Source organism: Neodiprion fabricii, chromosome 2, assembly GCF_021155785.1.
Source record: "Neodiprion fabricii isolate iyNeoFabr1 chromosome 2, iyNeoFabr1.1, whole genome shotgun sequence".
Lineage (NCBI taxonomy): Eukaryota > Metazoa > Arthropoda > Insecta > Hymenoptera > Diprionidae > Neodiprion > Neodiprion fabricii.
In genome coordinates, this window is record NC_060240.1 from 37689589 (window position 1) to 37708913 (window position 19325).

Genomic DNA, 19325 nt, shown 5'->3' on the forward strand with positions numbered 1-19325 from the left:
GCGTTAAAAAAAAAAGAAAGAAAGAAAAAAAAATTTTTCTCCCAGTTATCGTTTAATCCATCAAAGCCATGCAACAAAGAATCGTTCACTCGGCCACATTGATACGTCTGTCTGCACGTTGAGTAAAATGGAACGTTTGCGTCCCTTGCCGCAGTGCAGAGTAACAGATAACTGAGATACCTTAAATACTCGCTCTTCATACAGCGTTTACTGTGTATATACATATATATAGATGTATGCATGTACGAGTGTTTATTTATACCGAAGTTCGTATCGGCCAAATAGTAGGTATAAGATCGAAATTGACTTCTCTCAGGAGCTTCTGAAAGAAAAGTTCATTCAATGCTAATGCGGATGGAAACTGTCCTGATCTATTTCGGATTCGTATATAGTTTACTTTGAAACTCGTTTGAAATGTAAACCCGGATGGATCACATGGCGTATGACGTCGGGGTTGGAAAATGGTGAAAACTCATGCAATTTCGAAGGATCGAGCTCTCTGTCTGAAATCGAGGTAAATTTGACTTGGAGCAATGCAAACGTACAGATCCTATCCGGAGATTTTACTCAACCGGAAATAACCGTATAACCGCAAAAGGAGAGAGGGTTGAACTCGGCTCGATTCGGGTAAAGCGTTCCGACACACCGCGTGATGCGAGCTTGCAAAGCCGCAGCGGCTCGTTGAGCTTATTGCATTACACGCACAATTTTACAGCTGTTAAAAGGATCCCGGTGTTAAAAGGCTCGGTAAATTATTTATAAAGGACGCGCGAATGTAAGGCGACGAGATTCAGGGGTACTGCAGAAGTGCATGAAAAAACCGCCGAGGATGGGATTGCGGAAAAAGCATCTGCAGGTATGGAAACGGCCTTCTTGAGGACGGCGGTTAACTCGCGGCCGTTAAGACGCGACAGGCATATACATGCGGGGAAAAACGCTTCCGTAGGTATCAGACTTCCGCTCTCGAATTATCCGCGTGTAAAACTTCCGTTTTATTCAATCCTCGAACCACTTACCGTGCAAAAAACCATGCCTAGAACGAGATTCGAATTATCGTCCTTGAGTGAAATTTCAAAATTTCACAAAGTCCAAAGACGTGGACCGTGTAACTTATCGATATCCATTGAAAAGATAAAACGGTTTTCATATCGCAATTCAACAAGTTGCAGATATGAATGGCGAAATGCGCGTGAAAAAGACGTGCATGGGTTGAAGTGGATGATACTTTTGTTCGGTATAACGACCGCGAGTGTTTTATCGCCGGAAGCAGGTTTGACACGGTGAATGGACGGTTACAGGTATATTCGAAAATTCCACCATGGGATCAAATATATTCAACGCGATGCACGCGGAGGGTGCGAACCGGGTAGGTCACTCACACCGCAATCAATACTCATCGCTAATACGGTAAATTGCCCGGTGTACACAACTACCAATGCAGTTTCAACAACGCGCCTTCCTGACGAAATAGATTGCGCGTACGCGTTCAATAGCTGGAGGATAGAAGAACCACGCTCATTTTCACTGCAATTAGTTTCAAATCGACACGAGCATAAGCTGTAACAAAAACCGCGTATCACCAGCTGCGTGACACTTGTAATTTAAGCTCCTCGATAAAGAAGCAGATGACGGTTTGCCAATTGAAATTATACTCGCAATTTTTTACGATCAGACCCACCTTCGGGTACACCAGAAATCGTATGTCAAACATGTCCCGTCTTCCCGGTTTCTGGTGTATAACGGGGTCGAGGAATAAGAGAGGGCGTCGAACAAATGTTGCCGTTCCATTACTCGGCCAAACAAATTGTAGCAATTACTTATATGGATACGGATAGACAGGCGGTGCATCGCACGAAAGAGGCGCATGTTTCCAACAGATGTATAGGTGAAACCGTTCTGGGCTATTGCGCTAATCTTCAGCAACACGGTATGCCCCATTACCTACATACCCTGAATTGATAACCAAAGAATTATACCTTTCTATCTTATGGAAGAAAATTCCGCATCGGAGATTTCCCGCGATCATTAATTCTCGCGGTAACCGCGCCAGAGATTTCTTCGATGTTTCGTGGATTATCAAGTCTCACGAAATTTGTGGAATAAATTTATAATCAATGAAGAGCCATTGAATATATATATATACATATATATATACATGTAACGCATATTCGAGCCAAACAAACGGAGTTGGTAAATATTGAGCGGTTTCACCGGCATGCAGAAATTACTACATCCAACGCGAACGAAACTTTGACTGGATCCTTTAATCTCCCCTTCGCATCGCGACTGGCCCTCAAAAACCTTTCGCATCTTCCTCTGAGCCGCGACTCCAACTCTAGACAGACGTATAGCCTTGAAATTACTTCGGATAACCCTGGAAAGTGAACAGAATTCCAAGCACTATCCTTATTGGTACAGATCAGAACGCGAGCAGACTCTGGACCCTTCAGGCCACTTTACTCAACCCATTTTCGTTTCAGTGTATTGGACACCATGTCCGTGCATTGGCCATTCCACCCTCAACTCAACCGCTTTCCACCAGGCTTGATCCACTTTACCGATTACATTATCTCCTTTTTTCTAACATCATATTTTTTTTTTTTTTCTTTCTAGAGGGTAAAAAAAATTCCACCACACCAATCGTACACGATACGTGGTCGCATTGACGTAGGTATTTCTCTTCTACACTTCTCTTCTCTTCTGCATCTCTCCTTCCAATTTCCCGGGCAAGCTTAGAGGTATCTATATTCTCGCAATTAATTATTTTTAAAAATAACCCAGCCAACCGAAGACGGAACAAAGAAACAGAGAGAAATTTTTTTCATTTCCCCATCAAAGTATCAATCTGTGATAACGGGGTCGAAGCGTGTCCTTAGACAATTTACCGAAGCTTATAGCGAACAACATCGCCTATGGTGCGCTGCAGACGTTGGACAGATTGTTATTAATTTTCCCCCGAGCTGCGCTGTGGTCCGTGACGCAGTCTGTCCTCCTCCCCGTACTCCTTGCTGATGTGAGGACGACGCAGCGTTTCCTCCGTTGCACAATGCGCTTCCTTCGTCTGGTTGTGAGGGTTAATGGACAACGAGACCTCGCCTTCTACGGCGCCTCTTCGAGCCCCGGCTAAAAGACGCGCCGCTTGTTCGCCACTGCACAATGTCGATACCGTCCGCTGACAGTGAAAGGACAAACAGTTTTGATCGAATCGCCCGATATTCCCCCATACGCACGATAATTTAATTATTACTCATTTCGCTAACAATGAATACCTAGGTTCAAAAATTGAATTTAAAAAACTCTACCTGTTTCCTCATGCTAATTCGCACGTTGACATTAATACATTTGTAAAGATAGTCCTCGTTAGAATTGTTCCAAGGATTTTTCAGAGAGAAAAGTTTCATGCAGAAATGAATAGTAAGCATGTAGGTCGTGAAACTTTCTTGAAAATATCTTTGCAAACCTCGAACGAACTTCTTTGCGAATTTTCGAAAATTCTCATCAGACTTCCAATTGTAACGTAAATTTATTTTCTATACGAATTTGCGCGATTGTTATGAATTACATTCACCCTCAAATCTTCAAGCGTCCAACCAATGTTTTTCTTCTATTTAATGTTTTTACAGGTTTCGCGCACAAGGATTGCGAGGCGAATGGTACCTGGTTCAAGCATCCGGAATCCCAGCAAATATGGAGCAATTATACAACCTGCGTGAACATGGAAGATCTCAGTGTGAGTACAATAATCTTCTATTGTTTTATAATTAAACTTTTGACAGCAAAAGAAAATTACCTTAGTATAAGAAATAAAGTTTTCCTGACACAATTTGGAAGTTGCGGATTTGTGACCGTGAATAATTGAAGCCCGTTAATAATTTCTACGCCAAAGAATTCGGTTTCTATTCACACATACACCTATATCCTGTATATTCCCGTAAAAAATTCAAAAGCTTTGCGGTGAAATATTCCACCCTCTGATTGCACAGACAGCGGCGCAGATCTCTCTCGTTCCCTAAAATATGAAAACTCTTCCTGAAGCACTCGTGCAATCCACCACTTTCCTCTGTTCATTAGTTTGATGTAACGCTAGCGATCCTCTTACAGTAACTTCTGATTTCCGGACTGAACCTGCGCATCTGCGTAAGGAGATGTAAAAAAAAGGAATCAAAAAAAACTTGGCCAAATATAATCAACCTTCTTTCCGCAAAATTCGCTCTTCCTCCTCTGCCCGTGTAATCCTACCATTAACTACGTACGACATCGCTGTGTTAGTTTCGTCTCCAACTATTCTATTTCCTTTTTCCCTTCATTCCCGTCGTTAGACGGTATATCTCGTGGAACAAGAAGAGATTGGCTCATTGCTGTGAGGGGGAAAATCTCTCTTGATGCTGAAAATTCCCTCCCCACGTATCTTTTGCCATGCAAAAAGGCAAGTAGATACCTACGAGGATAAGCGTAACGTAATTCCGCCATAGTCCTGCATCGCATCTCGACGACGAGACGACTCCACCAGCATCGCTACATGGAAAACACGACACGACAATGTCAACCTGTAGACGACGGCGAAATATTTATACGTTACTAGCTTGCATAATTCATTAGGTGGAAGTTATTTGCGAAGGGAATTTTTTCGTCCCTGGGGAAAACCCTCAGGAATGTTGTCAACGGCAACACCCCTATTTCACTGTACGAGTCTTTGTATATTAAATGTACATAATAACATATACCCCGCAGCGAACAATTTGATTGATCAGAATTTTTAAATTCACGAAGGTATATGGGAATTTTTAACACACCAACGTCAGCGGGCCTCTTTTTCTTTCGGAATTGATTCTCAAGATTTTCCCTTGTGTTTTTATGACGACAGCGAATAAAATGAGATTACAATACGTTTGATACATTTTTGTATACAATGTATTATACTCGAAAATACTAATTTGATACACGTGTTTTGAGATTAAATTGTTGAATCGTATTCGAATTAGAAGGACACGACACTGTATGTAACGGAATTAAACGTTCCCGTCGTTTTTCATTTCGATTTTGCTTACTTGAAAAGAAAGCTCTTCGTATCAAGCATGCAATTTCAAAAGAACTCGGAGTGTCAAGTCTTTTCACCGTTTAGACCTGAACTACTTTCAGATTGTGCGACGTGTTTGGATACATCAAAGAGAAGGTGAAAACCGGGTTACGAGTGCAGAGAATGTTGAATGTCAGATCGGGGACGTGTTGGGTTATTTGATTTTGTTTTTTTTATCGCTCACCTGTCGTGTTCTAAAAATTCGTAGATGCAACGCATCTTTACATTTGTACAGACATCGACTTTGTTATTCTTTTAATTTTTTATTACAGTGGCAGCAGCGCCTGAACACCATCTACGAAACCGGATACACGATATCACTGGTCGCTCTTCTCTTGTCCCTGGCAATCCTTACTTACTTCCGGTAAGTTGAGCATTTCGCCAATTTAACCAGTTTACGCCTCGATTCTCTACAGTGGCAAGGTAAAGAAAATTCAATTTTACTTTAAACGTTACAGGTCGTTGAGATGCGCAAGAATTACGTTGCACATGAATCTCTTCGCATCGTTCGCCGTTAACAACGCGCTATGGTTGATTTGGTACGGCACCGTTGCCGCCAATACACCGACTCTCTTCGAAAATGGGGTAAACTGTCATCGTTTAATGGCATACGTGCCAACCTAAATATAATATATACCGCAATCGGTATTATTGCTCTTGAGCTAACCGACGATTGCTCGTTTATCGAATAAAACTGAAATTAAACTCATAAAGCACGTTCCTCCCTCCTCAGATCGGCTGCAGACTCCTGCACATGATACTTCATTATTTCCTATTGACGAATTACGCATGGATGCTGTGCGAGGGATTCTACTTGCACACCCTACTCGTAAGCGCGTTCACAAGCGAGCATAAACTGGTCAAGTGGCTGATGGGATTGGGATGGCCCTTACCAGCCATCATCGTTATTACCTACGCCATCCTAAGAGGCACCAGTAATGACCTTGCGGACAGCTCACAGTTTGTACCTCATACACTTCTTTCGATTTCTCTCTACACTGTTATTTCCTCGATGTACTTTTTCTCTGTAATGCGATAACGATCCTGTACGTCCAAATTGCGCGTGTAAAACCTCTCGCGCGTAATAAAAATGGCCGCCGTGACCCCACCTGCGATTTTATACCGGCAATATATTTAGTTTCAGCGTAAAACCCGTATCCAACGCTATTTATCTCCAAAGTAAATAATGGCAAGAGTATAAATTCACTTAGAATTTCAGTTTGTACAACAGCTCGAGAGTAGTAAATTCAAACTAAAAGAATGCGATGCGATGCATCGATCACGTGGTTTTCGCGCAACTTCTCTACAAGCACGGCGTACTTGTTGTATTCAAATGCCGGGTATGCGGTGCGTGCGGGATATACGGGTAAACATGCATCGATCACAGCGAATAGTCGAGTACATAGACATAGCGGTTTTGGTTTGACAGACCAACATCGGGGTATTACGCGTGCAGAGAGCATCGCCGCTCGGCTTGCAAGCACACGATGTTGGTATATACCGCAGTTTAATTGATACACAATGCTGCAGCGACAGCAGCATCAGCAGCAGCATCAGCATCAGCAGCAGCAGCGTCGCGTTTCAAGATCCAATTTCGAAAGGACGGAATCACCTCGGTGCTAAGCAAAGCAAACTGTTTGAACGTTAAATTCGCGCGCATCTACCTAGGAAGCATAACGTTATCGATGCAAACCGCAGCGGAAGCGATCCCGCCAAGAGTTTTACCCTACAGCGATAACCAGCTTAATCCCTTGACCGTTGCCTCACGATGCATGGTCTGCACTTTATAGCCACGGGTCGGCATTAAGTGCATTGCACATTAAAGCTGCTCCTGCGTAGTTTTAAGTAAACATATTCATCACTCGTGACAGCTGCTGGCATTGAAAACGGGTAAGAAAGCTGTGCCACCGTATAATAGACGAGATTTGATGGAATACTTTCAATGCAACAGCGAATATTTTTCTATACAATTTATAAATATAAAGATTCGCTGCGTGATGAATTACGTGCGGAATCTTATACCTTTTGCCTTGTTGCTCAGTCTGGTTGGTAACCCCTCAGGAACTTCATCAATCAGAGGGTGACGCGGTAACAAATGTGCGCGGGTGATAGAAATAGCGGGGGGGGGGGGGGAGGCAAACAGAATGAAATAAAGTTGGACCGAGGGTGAAAAATCGTCGAACGGAAAAGCGGCTGCCAATTCCAAATCAGCTCGCACCAAATCAGCGAAAACTCGGTTCGATCTGGTCCGGCGTAGACTTTAATATTATAGATGCGTATACGTGACGCATCGTCGACCTAAAACCTCTACGGAGACGATCTTTCTCGTAATAAACGGATGATTCGAGGCTTAACGACCCTCGAAGTCAACGGGGGTTGAGAAAAGTTGTCGCATCCCGCGAGGGCATCCGGTTTGGGTGCCAAAAAGTATATACATATATGTGTACATACATACATAATACGCTCCCCGCTTAAGGATGTACTGGCTATACATCCGCAAGCAAAAGTGAATCTCGTCGACGATATTGAATACTTTGTAATCGGATAAAAATCGGAAAAGAATCAACCGCAATAAAGCCGATAAGAAACTTAAATTTCAATAAAGATTATTCCCAAAAGTTAGTCACAAATTCTTTAAACAAAACGTTGTTTAACAAATTCACAGGGAATGATTTTTTTTTTTTTGTCATGTGAGATGAATTCGGTGACTTTTCTGAATACACGTGAATTTTTAAAGAATTTTCTCATTGTTACAGAATTTCCGTTTCCATAAATTTTTCATTTCGAAAAATGGAGAAAAAATCGTGAATTTTGGATAAGTTTTACGCTGCAGGTAAGAAGTTTTCGGGGCATTGAACGAATAGTTTCGTAAATACAGCCTTTACAAATTTCAAAATAATGAGAAAACTGTTTAAAAATTCGTGTGTTCATTCAGAATGATCAACGAATTCATTTCACGTGACAAAAATAAAATATTCCCTAAAAATTTGTTGAACAATGTTCTGTTTAAGCAATTAGTTAAAAACTTTTGGGCATCATTATTATCGAAATTCAATTTTTTTATCGTCTTTACTGTGATTAATTTTTTCCGATTTTTATCTTATCACAAAGTATTCAATATCGTCGACGAGACTCACTTTTTGTTGAGAATGTATAGCGAATACATCCTCAAGCCTTTATTCTTATGGAAAAGTACGCTTCTCGAGAAACATTTAAAACTTTTACTTTCAATTTCTCATCCAATTTAAATTCCGCTTTATACCCGCCCGATACAGGTATATGTAGGTATATGTATATACATATATATACGTATATAGCCGAGATGACGAATGCCTCTGCGTATATTTCAACCCAGCACATAATGTATAAGGCGTGAGGCTGCTGTACCCATAAAAATCCGTACTTTTTATCAGATTCACACATCTTACGGAACTCTGTTAGGAAAATATATTCGCTTTAACACTTTTTTCAATTTCCCAGTAGGTATAATACACTCGATAATTTATGTTGATTCCACGCCTGAGCGCGTAATTTTAACCGTCAGCGAATAAAGTTTGTTTAAAAAGTCGGCAAAAATATAACGCTCTAAATCTGTATTTTTACATTTCGATTGTAATTAAAAATATAAGGTAATTCCACTTTTGACTCAATAAGAGTTTACGGACTTGCCTAATATTTCATCGACTAAGCTCGCAGTCAGCCTATGTTTTATTTAAATGTACAAGAGAAATTTTGAGATCTACAAATCATTCAACTGCATCTAGACGATAAATTACTTTCTAATGTAATTCTACTTTCAAAATAATAACGAGCATCAGGTACACGCGGGTAATTTTGCGAATATTCATTTTCTTGATCGTGTTACGACTACCTAACGTTTTCCGCTGAAAGATCAAAGCGACGTCCGTATGTACATTTCGTGCTTCAAGCTGAAATATCCTCTTTGTGCCGTACCTTGCGAATAATAATAAATTGTTTCGTTCCAGGTGCTGGATCAACGAGGGAAATTACGCGAATGTTCTCATCTATCCGGTCTGCGTTTCGACGTTGTTGAATCTTCTATTCCTTTGTAACATCGTTCGCGTTCTTTTGACGAAACTCCGTGCCGGTCCTGCGATCGGAACAAGACCATCGAGATCAATGCTGCAGGCTTTCAGGTGTCTATTTTTCACAATCGACGTGATAATAAAAAGACGCGATAAAATTCTAATGACGTGTCATAATATTTCCGTGCGTTCATCTCTTTCAAGGGCGACGCTACTTCTGGTTCCACTGCTAGGGCTTCATTACTTGGTCATTCCGTTCCGCCCGCCGAAAGGCCATCCATGGGAACAAGCCTACGAGATCATCTCTGCCATTACCGCATCTTTTCAAGTGAGAGTTCAATTAATTCTTGTAATTTTTCGCGAATTAGCCGAAATTCAAAAATTAAGGACACGAATGATTTCAAGATAAAACAGAAATTCAAACGCACCGCCGTATAATCAACCTTTAATTATATCAACATGAGTTCGTAATGAAATAAAATCCATGGAACTTGTAACTACATGAAATCACTAATAATTTTTAGGGTCTCTGTGTCGCAATCCTGTTCTGTTTCTGCAACGGCGAGGTAAGTCCTGATTGACCTAGCTACGTGCGTATTACGTTTCAACGTCAAGTTATTCAATCTCCATAAATCTGTATACGACCAAAGGACAATAATATTGTAATATTGTAACTACGATGCAAATGTTATACGATACACAACGTCAATGTAGGTACATCTGAATTCTAGAATTCGCATTAGCTTAATATGTATGTCTGCGATATACTCGGCAGGTGATAACTCAGTTCAAACGGAAGTGGGAGGGAACAGCGTTCGTCAGAAAGAGGGCAAACTCATGTACAGCAACAACCGTCTCGGTAAGATATCTCCCAGGAAGATGAGTGACGGATAGAAAAATGCTCCCTAAACCTATACCTCTGAACTAATACCCGTAATGCATTTCCCGAATCAATACAGCAGGATCGTCTGCCTGGAAATCTGAAACTAACTTACAACTATATTATGACGAATCTCTCGAGTAACACAAAAATATCAGACGATTCTGCAACATCGATCCCTTATATCGTATTTATTACAATCACTCTGTGATTCCATCCGGTTCCTTATTATTGTATCTAACAATCCATACGTAGACTGTTGAAGAAAAAAATCCGATTGACCTTATAACAATTTATTTGGATGTTGTGTGGTGAATGCTAAGAACTAAAATATTATCTTTGAAGCATTGACAGAAATTAAATACTTAGTTTTTATCATCAAGGTCCGTATCGCAAGTCGTTTTTACTCTTCCGTCGTCTGTAAATTGGAACAAATTCTTGTTCGTTCCATCTAATTGACACGAGCGTAAACGAAACGAAGCGTAAACTCAACTATGAACACGTGTTAATTTCGTAAGAACAACTGAACAAGAAACGGATCTTCGCAGGCATGAACATTCGCATGAAATTCATTCCAACAGTATACCTATGCAATTGTCACGTGAATTTGTATTACATGAAATTTGTATCGTCAATGGTGCAATGCGGACTAACTCAACTAAGCACTAACAGATTTGATAATGGTTGAAAAAATTGACAAGGGTTGCAAGATATAAAAAAACAAAAACCCAGGCATGATAATTTACAGATACCGAACGATTGTAAGTAAGCCAATCGACGTGGCCAAGTTTTTCTAACTCGCTCGCACGTTTTTCACGTAACCGCAGAGTGCTAATTTTTGTACGGTTTTAATCAAATGACAATCAGTCAACGTGATTAACAGAACTGACAATGACGCGCGGGGTTTCTCCAGCCCCGCGTTTCCTCGACGCTTAAATTTCGGGAAATTGTATCGGTGATTCGTTCGAAGGGGTGATCGATCGTCGTCCGTATCGTGCCAATGGCATCGCCCGAGTCGAGTCCATTTTGGGGTGTTGACTGTTTCAGTTTGTCCGATCGACCGCAGGTCCGATGGCGGGAGAGGAGAAGGTGTGACTATCAGTCGGCGGCGGGGGTGGATCCGCAGGAGTCCGCGGGATCCAGCACGGCCGCCGCGCGTCGAGGAAGTAGCAACCACCTCCAGGTTCTCATAAAACGCAACGACTCGGCGAACGACTTCAACCAATACCAGAGCCAGTGCTGATTACTACCCAACGGACGGCTGACTAAGATCGAGAGGGATTTATAATTGCCTGTGGCGCTGGATCACCCTAGCTTAATTCTCAACCCCCTCCCTCCCAATCATGATCGCTGAATTATTTTGAAACCCCAACGTTGAGACGTGCTTTTATTGTCGCCCAAATCACTTTGTCCCCAGTCCAATATTATCGTTACAGTTACAGTTGACAAAAATTCACTTCGTTAAAACTGTGGGGTTTCGAACTCAAATACAGCTCTCTAAATTTAAATCAGTGAACTTCCGATAATTCCCGGTTATAAGTGTACCGCTGGAAAAAATCAGTACACGTACACTGACGATTCGGTCACTTTTCATCGATATTTCAATGATTTTCAGTCTACACTCACCGATTTTTACCCGTGGTATACTTGTAACTGATTCGTGTTTAGAGAGCGTGCGGCAGGATTTCGAAAGCTCAAATTCACGTACATGCGACAAATCGATTACGTGTCTACGTATGTATGTCTAATATTACATAGCCAGGTCGGAATCACAGAATTTGTATTTTGAGTTTCTCAGGTCAGATATTGCGGCATTGGGTTGTACATTTCTTATATACCTACGTTCTGTTACACGTTATACGTAATCGTTTGAAAATAACGAACTAGCATTTTATAACAATCAAGTTGCATTTATATTGTCGAATTATAATCATGTGTTATCGTTATGTATTTTTCTATACCGAAAATAAGTCACGCAATTCCCGAAAAAATCAGCTCAAATTCCTATTTTCCAATCAAAATTTCATCATATTTAAACGGTAATACTGCAGTCCAGAAACTGAGAGACGATATAGTTTTCGATTCATCTAAAAACGAAGTATAACCTGAGTGAATGAATTCAATTCGATTCTGGTGTAAGGTACTTACTACATGATATGTTGCTAATCATACTTTTGATTCTAATTAAGGTGGATTATACGGATCATCAAAGGGTATAGTGACATTATAGGGAAGACCGAGGCGAAATGGGGCACTTAGGGAAATAACATGGTTATATACTGATTCTATCGACATCTTTCTATTCCTGCAGCTTACTCACAGCAAAGGGAATTATTCCACTTTCTAAGCTGCCAACAAAGAATATTCCTTTTATTTTGGAACAAGTGAGAATTTTTTAAAAGAAATGTTAACAAAATTTGACGTTCCATTTTTTACCTGATCTCCCCTACAATTTCGTGCTCAATTACGATTTCTTGTCTACGGTATAGTGAAAGAGAATAAGTAAATAAATAAATAAATAAATATATAAACAAATGAAAATAGGCTTTGAATACGAACTGTACAAAGTAAATATAATTATTTTTTTTCACCGGTATCAACAGATTCATCGACTGTAAAATCCTGCACTAAAGGATCGAAGCACCGTATTTTGGCTACACGTTCCTGAAAATTTAATATTTTTAAATGGCGGAACGATACCTCAAGTTTTTCTCGTCATGTTTGGCAAGTTGACTGTTTAGTTCGCAGACTTTGAACTTTCATTCACATTCGTTATCATGAAGTTCTTGAAAAATTTGCCCATAAATAGAGCAGTAGCCAGAAAACAGTGTATCTATCTACCTTACACGCTGTATCAAATTCAGCTTTAGAACAATTCGCTATGTCAAAGATTCCGTACTCGTCATATCACTAAAAATATAGAGATTATAACAAAAAAAAGGAATTTTTATACAGAATGAAGTAAATTTATTATATATAAAATTATATATCTTTCATATAATTATATACGTAAAAACAAAAAAAAAAAAAGAAAAAAGAAATGAGAAAAACCTAACAATAATGTTAAAAGAACAAATCAACGAAACTACGCATGTTATACATATATAGGAATATATCTGGTGTACTAATGAGGTGTATTGTTATAAAAATAAAATTATAACTACCCATAATTACTAATAATGATATCATAATTATCAATCGAACACATCACGATCGCTGCAGAAAATAATGAACGAAAATGAAAACAAAGATGGCAGTCTACTTAAGAGAGGGAAATCTGCTTTGGCCTGGGTAACCATTAGACCAAATTTACCTTATTGGTTCGTTATCGTGGTGTGATAATTACAACGTGGACATAAAATAAAATACACAAACAAGAAAAATAACTGTAAAATAAACAAATCAATGTTTTTAGCCTGTATATCTTTCTGTACAGCACAAAGTAATACGTGTAAATAACTTTGTATACTTAAAATGGGGGGAAAAAAAAAAAAGAATAAAATATAAAATAAATACAACTGTCTGTAAACTAAACATGTGCACATATTATTCCGACATATAATATTGAATGTCAAGTAAGTAATTTGTCACACAATATAGCTGTACGAAATAAATATGACCGTTGTTCTCCAAAATGGAATGTTCATCTTTTATTATCCCGTTTCATTCATCTACTAGACTTTATCGAACTGTCATTTTAGTTGTCAGGTAATGCATGTTATGGCACATTGCCCAGAGCAGTTTTTTTTTACTTGTTATAGTCTCGCATTAAACACCGTTCTACTTTGAATATAATCATGAGACATACGCTTTGCTATTACTTATCACACTCTACCTTTTTTTTATAACAACTGATGAGTTTGTTGAGGCAAAAATATCCAAATAGAAAATGAAAAATAGTTTATTTCGTCCACGTATTCAAGGCTACACGAATATTTTTTACAATCATTTTTCAGGGAGTCTGTTGCTGCCGATTTAATGATTATATACGCAAGAATGGTTAAGAATACAATACGACGTTTCATCGATATTATCCTCGAACAACGCTGCCTGCAGCTTAATCAATAGTTTGCAACAGCTGTTGATCATAATTATATGCCTGTTTTAATTTCAACATTATTCCATCATTACAACGTATGTCGAGGTGAATACGAATGTTGGTTATTTACTAGACGTGTATAATGTAGGTATTTTTATCCAGTTAAATATAAAACAGCTGCATTTAAAACTTTTCTAACAAACTTTTGGTCTGAATAATTCTCAAAAAATGTTGTTTGATATCGCAAGTACCAGACATCAACTTTTGAACACTAAGTTGTTCTGTCCGCACTTTTTCTACCACAAGCATAATTAAAATTTTGTGTCCATGTTTATACAGAGCATATGACCAATGAAACTTGGAAATGAAAGCATGAGTAAAGAAATTAATAAAGTTAGTTTCATCTTTGACAAAGATGAATAAACCTTGTATTATTATACGTACCAGACTTATGTTCCAAGTATAAATTATTTCCCTGACATCAAGGCCAAAAGAGATTCGCCAATCTTGGAAGAGTCAGAGCCATTACTATGCTCGATAAAAGATTGACACTATGATTATCAAAGACTTGCCTACCACTAATATGCTTCACACCTTTCCCAGGGCGTTCCACAACTTTGCCAGTCTCATCTAAGCCTGCTCACGGAAAATGTAACGAAAAACGAAAATAAAGAAAATATAACTCAAACTGAAATTTTTCTATCTCCTCTTGATTTTGTCGCTTAGTTTGCTTCCACTTTTCCACATTACGTAACACATGAATACTCACCCGAATACTGCAGAGTGGCTCCTAGAATAGAATCAAGTACGCTGCCTGCGAGACCAGCATAACCACCAGCAATAATGATTGGCCATTGGGGTGCAGCCAGTTGCAGTACGACTGTGTCTACAGTGTATAATACTGCAACATAATTGAATAGCCCTACGACTAGGCCACCCGCTAGAGACATCAAAAGCCCAATCCAAGTAACACCACCATTAGTACCTGTATTTGAATATATTTCCATTAATGAAGGAAATAAGGTTGACACCAAGTTGAGAGTAGTAATAATTTTCAGACTTGAATGTTTCGCCTGTTAAATGAAACTCCAATTAGGTATATCCTGTTTGAACTAATGTAAGTAAACATATTTCGATGTGTTTCAACTTAGAATAAACAATTCCTGAAGAGCGCGTTTATCCTAAGATAAATTAAATATCTTCCAGGTAAACCGATTCAACAGTGAAAAAAACCTTTAGGAACTCTCTCCCTTGTGGTGATCAAAAATGGTTCCGAATCCCCAATCACAGTACCAAGTTCCGATGCCCATGTATCACCATTGCAACAGGCAAAGGCACCTGAAAAAAAAGTTTCTATATCAAACAAATCCTTCTCTATGTGCAACTTACGATTTGAACAGATACCAGTCTTCACGAACTTGCTGAAGTCTGTGAATCTTCAACAGAATAAATGAAAAATAAGCAATATCTCAGCTTGATGTAAGAATAATTTCAAGGCTGCCGTAGTTTGCTCTCACTTAATTTGCTAGTTTAAAGAAACTCGATCATAAACTACGTATCTAAACAAACATGACCAGGTTTCAGCGGACTGCTTGAACTTGGAAATACTTTGAAGGTGACGTGTGATTACATTCGCTAAGATGAAACTAAAGTGAGTACAGGACAATACATACCTAATATTCCAACCGATAGCCAGGAACTCCTATAATCTTTTGCAAAATCGATTGGCCGTTCTCCACATCCAACGTCCAATAAGTATAGCAACGCTAATTGGGTTGCCATTCCTCCATTGCATAAAACTTGTATCCAATTCCTTTGACCACCTTCCTTAAATTCTTCCTCCAATTTTTTCTTTTTATCAGATCGAAACTTGGTGGCTTTCGAAGAAGTGAAAAAAAAAGCTATCAAACAAGCGATGTGCGTGTAACTTGTAATGCTGAGAATAAATCCTGTGAACAATCCTGCACAAAATACATGAGATAACTACATAAAGGTCGTAAACTTGGGAAAGACAACTCAATTCGTTGAATCCAGACACGCGGACAAAATATTTTACCTAGAAAAGCTCCGCTGAAATCCAAACTTTTCCGCTTGAGACCCCAACCAGCAAAAAGTATTGGGATTACAACTGCAGTCAGCCATCTCCAAGGAGAAATGACAGATTGTCCTATCAAAAAAAGATGGCATAGATTTATTGAGAATTTGTGTAAGCATCTAAATTGTAACATTCCTAGAGCCAGTTAAAGTTGAATATTTTTGATGTTACAGTAAAGCATATTGTACTATTACAAAAAGAAACTTATAAACAAATTATATTTAGGTGACTTGAAATTCACAGATATTGAAGCTGATACAAAAAAATATCTACATGCCTCGCAAATTGGAAAATCAAGTGTTTCAGATCGAAGAAAGTCACCCCTAATTGTCGCTTGTAGAAAATATATTCTATACTGCGCGAAAACTATGTAGAAAGCCTAACAGGCTCGAATTAACTATGCAAAATATTACCGTCGGTATGTTGTTCGACATCTGGTGTCAAGAATGAGTAAATCACATTAACGATCCAGAATAGCATAGAAATTGGTATAGCAAAGGCACATAGCAAAACTGGCATTAAGACCCTCGTTTTCCCGTCATTGTTTTTCTGACTTGCTACCATTTTGGCGAGAAATTATCATAATTCGAGGAACAGCCTCCTCGATTTACGTTTAATTTATAGTTTCGTTGTACCCTTAACTAAATCTGTTAATCTAACAATAATTCTGTCACAGTTCAGCCAAGACTAGGTTAACAATTTCAAATTCACAGCAGCTAAACTTATAACCAAGGTAAAGAGCGACGGCTATAATCGTGGACGAGATAATCAGGCCGCAACGTAGTAAAAGTACGTGTCAGATATACAGCTCTTTAATACGCCGCTTATTCGTTACAATTACTACGCTGCAATATTGACATTGCAAATGATTAACCGTCGTGATTGACCATTTCAACGTAGAGATTCCGCGGCTGCCTTCGTGACAGTCAGTGTTGCCAACGCTCAATTCAAAAACGCAATCATTAATCAAGGTACATTTTCTTGTGCGGCAAACAGCTGAATGCAGCATGCTCCGAGTGGTTAATCCACCAAAATCACCAATCGGTGGCGTCTCACGCCTCGTGATTTTGGTGAATCGACCAATCCGAGCATGCTGCATCCAGCTGTTTGCTGCGCATGAAAATGTACCTTCAGACGAAGTGAGTGCGAGGTGCCCACGATTTTGTGGCATCCAATAACGAGGAAAAAGTTTTTAAAACTAATTTTCGGCCTAATTTCAGCTCAGTGGATAATTCAGAACGTATTTAACATGGCGAAATGCCACCGTAGTGGTCGTAAAGAAATAAATCACAAATATATTAACAAATGATGTTGTTGCAGCAAGACTGATTGGGAACAAAATTGACTGGAAAATTTTCATTGGCTAAGATTATACAAACGCTTCACCATCCGCAACGAATAAACCAATCGCGTCATTCTTACACAATAATACTCAAAATACTTAAACTAATGTTCGTAACAGAAGTTACGTCAAGAATACTCGGGATGCATCGAAAATACGAACTGACGTAATTCCAACGTGAATTTTATTACTAAGATCGAAATCAATTTCTGCTACAATCCTTATAATTGTCAACAGACCCATGATAAGTCCTGAAAAATTCGAATTGGGATGTGCCATGAAAAATTATATAGGTCAGGGAACATTTCACCTCAAAAAAGATAAACTGCCAAGCCGCCTGAGATGCGATATTTCTCCAATCAGTAATTTTACACATCTGAATTCGATTTTGGTAGGATTTATTAAGGCTTTATTAACTATTTCGGAAATCGTAGCAGAAATCGCTTCAGATGGTAGTAAAAAAAGTTTCATAGGAAATGCAATTATAGATTTGATCAGCAGGAACAGACAAAAGATTTGATCAGCAGGAACAGACAAAAGATTTGAATATCTGGAACAGTAAAAAAGTTTGATTAGCTGAAACAGTCAAAAGGTCTGATCAACTGAAAAAGTCAAAATATTTGTTTACCTCGAATGGACAAAAGATTTGATTAGCTGAAACAATCTAAAAATTTGATTAGCTGAAACAGACAAAAGGATTGGTCAACTGAAACAGATAAAAGGTTGGGTTACCTGAAATAGTCAAAAGTTATGATTAACTGAAACAATTAAAAGATATGATATGAAAAAGTTTGGTTAGCTGAAACAGACAAAAGGTTTCGTTATGTGAAACAGACAAAAGATTTGATTAGCTAAAATGGACGAAGTTACGATTAGCACAAAGACAAAAGTGCATTCACCGACAAAAACTGTGCCAAGCCCAACGTCAACATTCATGAAAAGTCTTCTACTCTATTATTACTATGATTGAAGAGAAAATTATGCATTTCTTGAATCAAAATCAATTGTCTACCTGGAATTATTGAAATGAATATTTTGTTCGAGTGAAGACTGAATATTTCTCGGTATACTTTTAAAAAAAAGTTAGCTCATCGTCTTGTAACAATAAACAAGAAAAACAGAAAAAAACATTTTTTTTTACTATATCCACATGTTTTATAAATACTTACGACAAGATTCTTCACTATCACTATACACTCCGCGATTTCTATCACCGTAAATTTACCGCTGGCTTGCAAATGCCACGCGTTCTCTCAGAACCTAAGGGTATCAAGTCTACGCTCAATAGGTGTGGTCAATTTCAACTTGAAAACTCAGTTGCAGGTAAGAAAATTGACTGAAAAGCTGAAGGCTTAACATATCGAGAGTGCTTTACTTTTCGATATACCGTTTGCGAAATCGCTAAGCAAAAAGCGCGATCGATCGACTCGTATTATCCGGGTGGCCACAATTTTGCTAAAATATAATTCGTTGACTTTCGTCGCCAATCATCGCATAAAAAGCGCGTCTGATTCCTGTGATTAATCTACGCGCAAAAAGGCGCGACCGATTAACCTGTCAAAAAACCTTAGAAATCTAGGATTTGTCGTAAAATTCTATAGAAACCCAATCCGCATCTGCGTCTTTTTGAATTCGACACATTGCGATGCGGATTGTTCTTCCGAGATGCGAGTCAAGTCCGAGAGGGAGGTTGGAGCACATGCATTATTGTGTGGCGTGACGGTCGGCGGTCCTCTTCAACGCGACGTCTTCGAGCTCAGCATCTCGTCTCATCCAGCGTACCACGGAGCGCGATAGATGGTCCAGAGATGCGTTTTGCCCATTCAGACGATCACAGAGATCAAAT

The 19325-nt window shown here is 39.0% G+C and overlaps 2 protein-coding genes across 11 annotated transcripts in view; one reads left to right on the forward strand and one right to left on the reverse strand.

The window, feature by feature from the left end:
* Positions 1-13563, forward strand: part of LOC124175915 (calcitonin gene-related peptide type 1 receptor-like) — a 156960-nt gene extending 143397 nt beyond the window's left edge. For all 9 annotated transcript variants that reach the window (XM_046556558.1, XM_046556555.1, XM_046556560.1 and 6 more), the window contains 9 exons: positions 3624-3730; positions 5350-5441; positions 5536-5662; positions 5811-6037; positions 9064-9234; positions 9328-9451; positions 9648-9689; positions 9899-9982; positions 11070-13563. In XM_046556558.1, the coding sequence (XP_046412514.1) occupies positions 3624-3730; positions 5350-5441; positions 5536-5662; positions 5811-6037; positions 9064-9234; positions 9328-9451; positions 9648-9689; positions 9899-9982; positions 11070-11246 (1151 nt within the window). In that variant the 3' untranslated portion in view covers positions 11247-13563. The remainder of the gene's footprint in view (positions 1-3623; positions 3731-5349; positions 5442-5535; positions 5663-5810; positions 6038-9063; positions 9235-9327; positions 9452-9647; positions 9690-9898; positions 9983-11069) is intronic.
* A 323-nt stretch (positions 13564-13886) lies between these two features.
* Positions 13887-17069, reverse strand: LOC124175917 (transmembrane protein 19). 2 transcript variants are annotated; one of them, XM_046556563.1, is made up of 7 exons: positions 16551-17069; positions 16099-16209; positions 15716-16003; positions 15276-15380; positions 14812-15027; positions 14487-14678; positions 13887-14102 (listed from the first exon to the last, which is right to left on the reverse strand). In XM_046556563.1, the coding sequence occupies exons 1-6, from the start codon at positions 16699-16701 to the stop codon at positions 14524-14526; spliced, it is 1026 nt and encodes a 341-aa protein (XP_046412519.1). In that variant the 5' UTR covers positions 16702-17069; the 3' UTR covers positions 13887-14102; positions 14487-14523. The 2 variants fall into 2 exon arrangements, with proteins under 2 accessions (XP_046412519.1, XP_046412518.1); XM_046556562.1 differs by having other exon boundaries at positions 13887-14678.
* Between the last annotated feature and the right edge of the window lie 2256 nt (positions 17070-19325).